A 10148-nucleotide genomic window follows, 5' to 3' on the forward strand; every position below is an offset into this window, starting at 1 on the left:
AAAAGACATACATACCTCCTTGGAGAAACTCTGAGAAAATTGGAGTTCGAAAGTTTATGAATAGTTTATTACATTTCAATAAGTGTATCATGAATCAATAAAGCAAAAGTTAAGGACAATGAGCTCATTACCAAGCCAATTATTGATTCTTAAGTTCCAAAATAGAATAGTACAGGAAGGATATAGAGAAATAGGTTTTTTTGTGATAACAAAAACTTTAAGTATCTTAGGAAGGTAGACCTAAAGGAATTATGACATAAAGGGATCTTCAGAAGCTACTTAAGATGTTTATTCAAGTTAATTTCATCTTTTGGTAATTAGAAATATTATTTGGTGTTTGCTCTTTAAAATACCTTTTTAAATCAAGTCAGAGGCATTTGAAAAACCTGAATATTATATTTTACTGATCCATTTATTCTTTGAGTTTCTTATATATCTTCCTCTCTTGACTGAAAAATCTACCTTATTACCTGTCTATCTTTTATCACTGTCTTTGTCAGCTCATGTCCTAACAAAATACCATAGACTGAGTGGCTTGAATAACAGAAATTTATTTTCTCTATTAACCCTAATTACCTCCCAAAGCCCCATCTTCAAAACCATCATGTTGGGGGACTTCAACATATGAATGGGGGGTGATGGGCACAAACATTCACTAACAGAAAAAATGACAGTGGCTCCAAATCGTCAGGTAAGTAATATGGAAAGGAACAAGTTGACTTGTTTCCAAATAATTCCAGTAGAAAGCTTCCCTTTTTCTTCTTCTTCCTTTTACAGCAATATAATTAAATAAGAAAGGACTTCTTATGAACGTTAATTTCACAAAGCAGTAACTTTTAAAAACCAAAGACAGAAAATAAGACATACATTATTTTGGTAAAAAACTGAGAAACTGAAGTATTAACCCATACGTATATTAAATAAAAACAATTTTTAAACCTCACACTTTCTTGTATCAACTAAAGAGTCTTAAAATGATTTAAAGCACTTAGATGTCGTTAGAAAGTAACATAATGCACAATAACATTTCTATATTACATTTTCATAGATATTATTAAAAGGAATAGTCAGTGGCATATTGTTCCATTCAAAATATGGAAGACTGAAATAGTAAAACCTGACAAAATTGTAATTAGTTTGTGTGGGATTTCACCTAATTTTAATAAAAATAATTATTTTTATTACACACTACATACATTTAAAGGTACAAGAAATATATCTTACTAGATTACACAATATTCTTCACTACAAAATGCTTTTAAATACAGCTCTCTAAGAACATTTCCACAATGACTATGAAATGAATAGAAAGCATTTTTCAAGTTTTCAAGTGGAAGTGTAGGGGAAAGCAGAATGAAAGGTGACTGAGATCGAGTTTGTGACTTGGCAAGGTCGTTCCATTATCAGGCTGCATAGTTATGAGTGGGAACCAGGATTTTCTTGTCTAAAAATGCTGCAGATTGTGTATTCAAGAAGAGGAAGAAAATCTAAATATAGTCAAAATCATTTTATACTAGAAAACAACTAGAGAAACTGACTTTTAATTTTTCAAAATTCAATTAGGTGTGTGTATGGTCCATTGGTATCCAGCTTTAACACCTGCCTGTTCCCGTAAGTACCATGTTCCACCACAACCCCAGCTTCAGCACACTTGCTGTTAGCAGCTAATTCTTTCTCACACAGAGTCACAAATTGGGAATAAAGTTCTAACCCTTCTTCTTTTCCAGAGTTAGAGTGATACTGCATGTTTCTTCCTTTTACTCTCCCTCCAAGAGTGGCTTGAGGGATGATAAGAACATTGCCAGGTAGATCCAATATAGACACGTGCTTGCCATTTTCTGTTTCACTTAATTTCACATTTAACAGAGTATTAACTGGGTGGGGAAGAAAGGGAAAACATCTTGAAGTGAGAAACAAACATGAAGAAAACCAACAATCATCCAGTCAGCACATCTCATGTTTAAAACCCAGTTTGTCGGCTCATGCTTTTTTACCCAAAGTCTCTATCCAGATTTAAAAAACTGCTTCCTTAAGCTAAATGATCTAAGCATGAAAAACAAGGCAAATTTCAGGCAAAAAATGGCATGATGTTCTAAATCCAACTGGGCAGTCAAGATCTAAATGATAAATTCAGGCAGAAAAGACTAAAAACTAACTGTATACTGAAACCTTAAATATTGTTGCCCCAGGGGGATACATGAGCAGATTTTACCTTTTTGTTCCTTTATATTCCATAAGTAAATCTCATTGGAAAAGGTCACGATAAATCCTCCTCACATAAAATTCTGTTTTACAACAAATAATATTAAATAGAAATCTTAGTGTAACTTAATTGCCTAGAGCTCTAAGCTGAGACAAAGGTTCCAGTTTATTCTCATCATAAACCAGGTAATTTTGCAGTTTCATAACCTCCAAGGCACTATTATCATGTCTAATCATTTGACAAATGTAACCCATGTAACCATAAAGGTGAAGGCAAGAATCATCAGGAATTCACTATCACAATTGAAAAAGTAAATCAAAAGGTGTATTGGCATTAAGTTCATACATACACAAGAAAACATGGTATTATTTTTATGGCATTATGAAACTATATTCTTCTTATAGTGAGTAAGAACTGCCAAACAAATGCCATAAATATCTATAAGTAGCTAAAAATCTAATCTTAGAAAAACCTTTTCATCTCAACATTAGCCATTCTCAAAACAATAAATAAAAGAAATACCTAATAGAAATAGCCTAAGGGTCTTCTTGACTCTATAAAAGGTATAAATAACTTCTGCTTATAAAGAATATTCCTGGGGTGCCTGAGTGGTTCTGTTGGTTAAGCGTCTGACTCTTCATTTCAGCTCAGGTCATGATCTCATGGTTTGTGAGTTCGAGTCCCACATGAGGCTCTGTGTTGACCTTGGAGAAGCCTGCTTGGGATTCTCTGACTCCCTCTCTCTCTGCCCCTCTCTTACTTGCTCTCTCTCAAAAAATAAACATTTAAAAAAAAAAAAGAATCTTTCTCAGACGATAAACGGTAAAAGAAACGATGAACGGTAAAAGAAACTATATAAATCTCACAGTCCTGCCCAGTAATTAGGCTTGAAAAGGTGTGCTTTCTAATAGGGTATCCATGGTTTTAAGTCTTGGAGGGTTTGTAGTAAGTATCAGTAAGGATTCAGAATGGTTGCCCCACTCTACTAATTAGGGAATTAACCTGGTAGAATCCTGCCAAGATGAATACCCAAATGAATTCCTAAGCAATGCAAGAAGCACTATCAATTTTCAACTAACAGCTATTTTAAAATACATCTAATTTTCTCTATTATGAATAGGACTTTGCTCTACGGACAGTGGTCGTTATTGATTGCTTCTAAGGAAACTAACTCTTCAGAGCACTTCATTCCAAGGGAAATCTCTACCCAGTTATCCAGGCCTCAGGCTACTGATAGACTAAGTAGACAATTTTGGAATAACAGGCCAGAGAGGTAAGTACAATTTATTATACTTCCACACACCTCCCTCTACTGGCGATAACTAAGAATTCAATTAATGCTGTTGGTATACAAATATCAGTATGTACAAGTAATTATAATGCAAATACGAATGTCAGTATGTAGAATTAAAATGAGACAATGAATTAATGGCATGTTGGAAACTCTAAGATCCGAAGACAGGTTATCAATCAAGTATCTCTAACGATGTATATGGGAAGTTAAGCTTTGACAGGTCCCTGGATCTCAGTTCAATTATACTGAAGATGAATTGAGAAAGATTCTGCACATCTCTATGTTAGCCACGTTATTTCAGAATCTGTGGATATAACTGGTTATGTTCCCAAGGGGTACATGATTTGATTAGAAAGATCTGAATCCATGTAATAAGTATGAGGTGGGGTTTAAGAGAATCCCATCACATTGGCTTACTTTGCCTCCTGGAATAGAGGGAAGTACAGGCTAATGCTATCAATAATAGATGGACTCTTTTTGCTCATCACTCACACCAGCAGAATGTGATTCTTAGATTCACAGTTCTTTACTGAGAATCATGATACATGAAGTTTTGTTTTAGACTGTCCACTAAAAGAGTTAAGGTGGACCTCCCTCAGTGTTAATTTACTACAACCTTATGCATGTATTCAGAGAGAACTCAGAGGTATATGGAAGCACACAGGATTTACTGACTATAAAACAGAATGTGGGTTTCCTGAGTGGCTCAGTTGGTTAAGCATACAACTTTGGCTCAGGTCGTGATCTCACAGTTTGTGGGTTCGATCTCTGCATCAGGCTTGCTGCTGTCAGCACAGAACCGGTTTCAGATCCTCTGCCCCCGCCCACCCCCACCCCTCCCCTGCTTGTGTGCACACACTCTCTCTCTCAAAAATAAATAAACATTTAAAAAAAAACACAAAAAACCAAAATGTGCTTGGATTTGGTTGGTTCATTTCATCTTATTATGATTAAAAGTCACTTAAGAAAGTATGAAACAACTTTAGGAGTCAATCTTAAGTTACAATGACAAAAATTCTCTTCCTGTTTTTACATATTTCTACTATACTCCTTATAGTTAATAAAGATTTAATTCCAGGCAATATATTAACTCAGGAAAATGGACAGCATGTCCAATACCCATGCCATAGGTCCAAGAAAATTACTCTGTAACAGGAGCTCTCAATTCATTTTCTCTCTCTCTTTTTTTTAAGGTAATCTCTACATCCAACATGAGCCTCGAACTCACCACCCCGAGATCAAGAGTTGCATGCTCCACTGACTGACTAAGCCAGATACCCTGCATTTTCTTTAACCCCTGCAAAGCTCCCTATTACCTTCCAGATTCAAATTTCAAACTATCAGTTATTGGCTTTCCATCCTCACTTTAAGTCTAGTTTTCACCCTCTGACAAAGTTGTCAAACATGTTTGATGTCTCAGTATAAAATTACCTCTAGGAACTTTCAGCCTTTTGCCTAAGTTGTTCCTCACTGGGCTATTTACTCTCGAGTTTCACTACTTGAAGCTCTTCCAGGTTAATTTCTGCATGCTGCAACTTCCATTTGTATACTTTATATTTCTTATTAATCCAAACTGGGTACTGTCCTTTACTAATGAAGAGAATATAACCTGTCCCCGACCCTAGGGATAGCTTCATTAGTGCAGGCTTTTTTGGGTACGTTATTATTTTATCAAATACTGTCTTAAGATTTGATGTGATGTATCTGAACCTATGGAATTATCACAAGGAATGTCCAGTGCTATGGGCTATCCAGGACACTGGAAAACTGCAGGCAGGTAAATACCTGTTCAGAGGTACCTGAACACTGACCTTGCTTTCCTGTCCCTGGAGGAGGTGTGGTTGTGATGACACTGAGCTTTGTTCAAGATCAGAAAAACCTTACATTTAAATATATTTTTTATAAAAAAAAGTACATAAATGGTTAATTTAAATTTTTCCATAAGAATGATGCAAGTCCTAGCTGTCCATATTTGATGGGAACAACATCTTACACATACAGTGTCACCTACATGCCCCTGTCAGGGACTCTGGGAGATAAGGAAACTATGTTAAGAAATAAGCATCTGCTTCTTCCTATGTGGCCACCCTGCTTTTAACAAGCTTTTGTATCCCTGGCTGAAACTCAAGTGTATTGTGTGTGTGTGTGTGTGTACACTCTTCTAAACCAAACTATAAGCCATCTGAAATGGTGCTGAGGTTTTTAAAAAATTCCACCACATTTTCTTACTTTAAACTTTGGAAAAGGCAAAAATAACCTAATAATAAAGGCAAAAAAAAAAAGCCAACAACCATAGAGTCAACTCATTTATAACTTACCAGTACAATTTAAGGTTGTGTTTTTTGCCCCTTCTGGCTCATCTATCACTATTCATTTTCACTCTTAAAAAACAAACATCAAATACGTACCCATTTTGGGAAGAAGTTCTTTATTAGCTCCCTTGAAAAAACACACATAAATCACTAATCCCCTCTGAACCTATGAAAAATCAGCAGAGAAAACTTAGATTAGAAAAAAACTTCTATACAGAGATACAAAGGTAAGTGAATAAAATTTCAAAACTGCTATATAGAGATTAAACCCAAAGAAAGAGAAATAAGTTTTTACAACAGATTTGATTTCTTAAATGTGATAAAACAAAATCTTTTCCAATATTCAATCACCTCAATCATTACTTTCAAAAATTAAGTTTAAAAAATATATCCAAGGGCAGTGAAGACCACAAGTTGTACCCTCAAACATTTACTTCTAATCAAAGTCATTATGACTATGACCCAGTCTCCTCTCCCTTAAGGTTGGGACACTTAGAAATGTTTAGTTTGCAGGGCCCCATTTATTCAACAAATGAATTCATATTAGATATGGCTGATTTATAAACAGCATGACTGATATCTTTTGACGTCATCACTCTTTATTCTTCCTAATCCATTTACCTGCAGCTAACAAAAATGAGGATCTCAATCTACTTCATTAAACTACCAAGAAATTGTCCAACTATTTTTTTGTTATTGTTAATGCTTTAAATCAACATAGTGATTAAGCACTGGAAACTGCATTTATGATATTAAGTCCTGACTGTTATCAGGAATATTAAAATTTTAATTTTATATAAATACTTGGATATTTCTTTATTAGCTCTTGTAGTTTGCAGAAAATAGAATTGATAAATGATCCTGATTTTGCCGCTGAATCATCAAATTGTTTATTTTGTAGTTTAACCTTGCTGACTCCAAGAACTATTATAAAGACTAAATTAATATTTGTAAGGTGCTTAAAACGGTGCCTATTTCACAGTAAGAACTAAATGAATGTTTATTAAATGAGTGAGTAAAAATAAGTTTAAAGGCTAAAGCACAATTTATTTTACATTTTAATTCCCAAAGCATTTTACAGACTATTTTGTACACGATAGGGACTCAATTTATCTGTTGTTTGCATTTAAGTTCAATTGTATCTTACAGGCTCTGTGTTACCTAAATAGCCTTCTATATAAACATAAATGCAGCTTGCACTCATACCTGATTTCCTGGAAAATCAGCAATTTTTAAGTGCAAATGTGCTTCTGGAACAAGCAAAGGTCTCCAAACCACACCCACAATTAGGAGCAGACAGGATGAATGATACAGATACTTGTATCACTGTCAGAGGTCTCTCCACTGGGATTATTTTAGTACCAGACAAAATCTCAAGCACATTTACTCAAAATCTCTGGCATATTCATATTTGGACACTCCCGATGTCAGAATTAAGTATCTATTTACATACAAAAATAGACACCAGTTCTATTAAGTATCTAATTATAGTCAGAAATAGACACCACATTATCTCATTAAGGTATTTTCTTTTAGTTTATTCCAATAATAGATTTTAAGTTGTGACCTACAAAATCCCCATTTCAAGTCAGAAACCACTTTTCTTGTAGTTTCTTTTGGTATAAAACTTTTTAAATGTTTGCTTATTTTTGAGAGAGAGAGAGACTGAGTGTGAGAGGGGGAGGGGCAGAAAGAGAGGGGGACACAGAATCTGAAGAAGGCTCCAGGCTCTGAGCTATCAGCACAGAGCCTGGCATGGGGCTTGAACTTGTGAACCTTGAAATTGCAACCTGAGCCAAAGTCTGAGGTGCAACCAACTGAGCCACCCAGGCATCCCGTGGTATAAAACATTTTAAATATGTAGGAAATGACAGGTTAATTCTCAGCATAGTTTTACAAAGTTCAGTCTCAGGAAGAAGAACATTAGCCTGTGACAGCAAAGGTCTAAATGAATAAAAGTGAGAACACTAATCTTCAAATCTTTTGACAATTAAAACAGTATTTTCTTTAAATTGTAACTTTTAATAGAATAGGAAAAGAGGATGCTCGAGAAAGTCAAAAAATTTACTTTCTCACTATCTAATTACCTGTCAGCTCTTTATAGTATTTAGCTGTGTGTGGGAGTGGGAGGGAAAGCTTTGTAATAGCTTTAAAAGTTTATCAACACAACTGGTAGTTTGGAAGGCTGCAATAAAATATCTGATTTTGCATAAGGAGATGCGGCATGAAGATATAAAAAGATAAAATAGATGGAAGAAAGCTAAATGATTAACAGTTTGGGATTTATAGTCCCAGGAGTTAGCCATAAAAAAAAGCAATTTGGATAGGCTGGCAAATATGAAAACATGGAAAGAACAAAATTCCACAACATGGAAGAGAAATCAAGACGTCAAAAAGGGGGGGGGGGTAACAAAAATAAGAAACATGAATTTTTGAGAAGGAAATGGGGAAAGGGGAAATACAGAAATATATATGCTTATAAATCTTTTAAAGGCAAATATTCAAGTAAAAGGAAATCCTATCAGTGTAAATGGTTTAAATTCTTTGGAGGAACAGTGTTCAATAACACATTACATTAGCAGTAGTAGTGTTTGTTTCTAGTTGGAAATAAGTCAAAATTTTAAGTCCCCTGAAAAAAAGAATTGTTTCATGGGAAATCTTATTTCTATGCTGAGGCCTAGCTGCAGGCAACATAAAATGGATTTCCACGGGAAATGGAGCACAAGTGACTTGAAAGTCTGCAAATAATCTAATCTACAAGCTCCAACCAGACCAGCACTAGCCAACAGTAGCCCGACCAATGCGAAGGGCATGCCAAGGTCCTGGCTCTTTGGAAGCAAGAGATCTGATACAATTAGGCCTCAAGTGCACCAAGCTCAGGGAGGCAGAAGGTGAGAGGAAGTTCAAATTCTCGCGGTCCTGAGCAGGGGACACACTCTTCCGCTGGCCGAACGGTCTAAGGCATAAGGCTCCAGAACCAAGGAGACAGACGGAGCCTGGCCGGTTGCTGAGAGAAAAGATGGGCGGGCCGAGCGGAAATCGGCACCGCCTACAGCACGTGCCAGGGACACGTACCGCCCGCGCTAGGAAACGTAGAGAGCGGGGACAGATCACCAAGAAAACGGGGGAAGTACCGCCCCTGCGCGCCGGAATGTAACGGAAGTGGCGGGGCTGGCGTTACCTCCACCCATTGAGTCTCGGTGTCCCCCTCGGCTGGGCGTATTTGCAGGCTGGCGTGCAGGCACTGCTGCAGAAGTGCCCGGGCCTGAGGAATCCGGCCGCTGTCAGCCATAGTTCGAACCCTCGTGGCAGTCCAACAGGTTCAGGCACCGAGCCGCTCAAGCTCCTCCTCCAGCGCGCGGGGAGGACGTCGTGCATCAAGGCGGAGGGACGTCCTTATCGCCCGTGGAGCCACCCCTGGAGGGGCGGGGCCTCTGCCTGGCTCTAGGGTGACCCGGATGTGCTGCCTTCACAGACAGAGACCTGACTCTACGCTGAGCCTCTCCAACTTTGCAGAAAGCGCCCAGTGTATGCTTTAAACGTGTGAGAAGACTCACTGGCTCTCTTTCCTACGCACCATTTAAAGACACATTTTTCAGTTCAAAGAGTTTACGTTTTCAGACACTGAGAAATTTTAAATCTGCTTAAGTCTATGTTATGCCCATTATAAAGGTAGGTAAATTGAGTGAACCAATTGAATCACAAAACAACCAGAGATGAAACTACAAGCCATGTCTTTAAAATTTTCCCGTATTCTAACGATGCCTCCTTTATCAGGAATGCTGTAAATCATTCTGATCCAGTAGTTATGGAAAGATGTTGGTATGCTATGTGAATGCACATTTGGAGTTCAATTTTTTGGAAAATATCCTCACTAAAACTATTCTTATCCAAGAAAGTGTGTCATTGTTAATAAATATTTTAACCTGAAAAAGAAAACAACATAGTCCGATGCACATAATGATAATTTTGGGGGGTTTCCTCTAAGTACAAATTAGAATGTAAATAAAATTAAACAAAGGCTTGATCTTCTTTCCCACACAACGTATTTCTTGAACATGCATCAGATTAGCATTATTTTTCTATGGGCTTGGAGGGTTTAGATGAGGAATAATAGTGTTACCATGATTGCATTACTCAGGTCATTGATTTGGGCTTAGTTGGCACAATATGCCTATACATTCGGGTCTGTTGTCTTAGAAGATGACATCACTGACAGTGTTGCTACCCATATAAAGTAGTATGATTGAAGAAAATAATCCATGCATAATCAATGGTCTTTTCTACACAAAATGGAAGCTGCCTGTTTGCTGGTTATCTAAAGCAGGCTGCTTTACAC

General features: G+C 36.8%; 1 protein-coding gene across 1 annotated transcript; it reads right to left on the reverse strand.

Annotated features, from left to right (window-relative positions):
* Positions 1-424: 424 nt before the first annotated feature.
* On the reverse strand, positions 425-9123 carry DTD2 (D-aminoacyl-tRNA deacylase 2). Its single transcript, XM_015073719.3, has 3 exons — positions 8991-9123; positions 5906-5975; positions 425-1874 (listed from the first exon to the last, which is right to left on the reverse strand). Exons 1-3 carry the CDS (start codon positions 9099-9101, stop codon positions 1549-1551), a joined length of 507 nt encoding a protein of 168 aa, XP_014929205.1. The 5' UTR covers positions 9102-9123; the 3' UTR covers positions 425-1548.
* Between the last annotated feature and the right edge of the window lie 1025 nt (positions 9124-10148).

Source organism: Acinonyx jubatus, chromosome B3, assembly GCF_027475565.1.
Source record: "Acinonyx jubatus isolate Ajub_Pintada_27869175 chromosome B3, VMU_Ajub_asm_v1.0, whole genome shotgun sequence".
NCBI lineage: Eukaryota > Metazoa > Chordata > Mammalia > Carnivora > Felidae > Acinonyx > Acinonyx jubatus.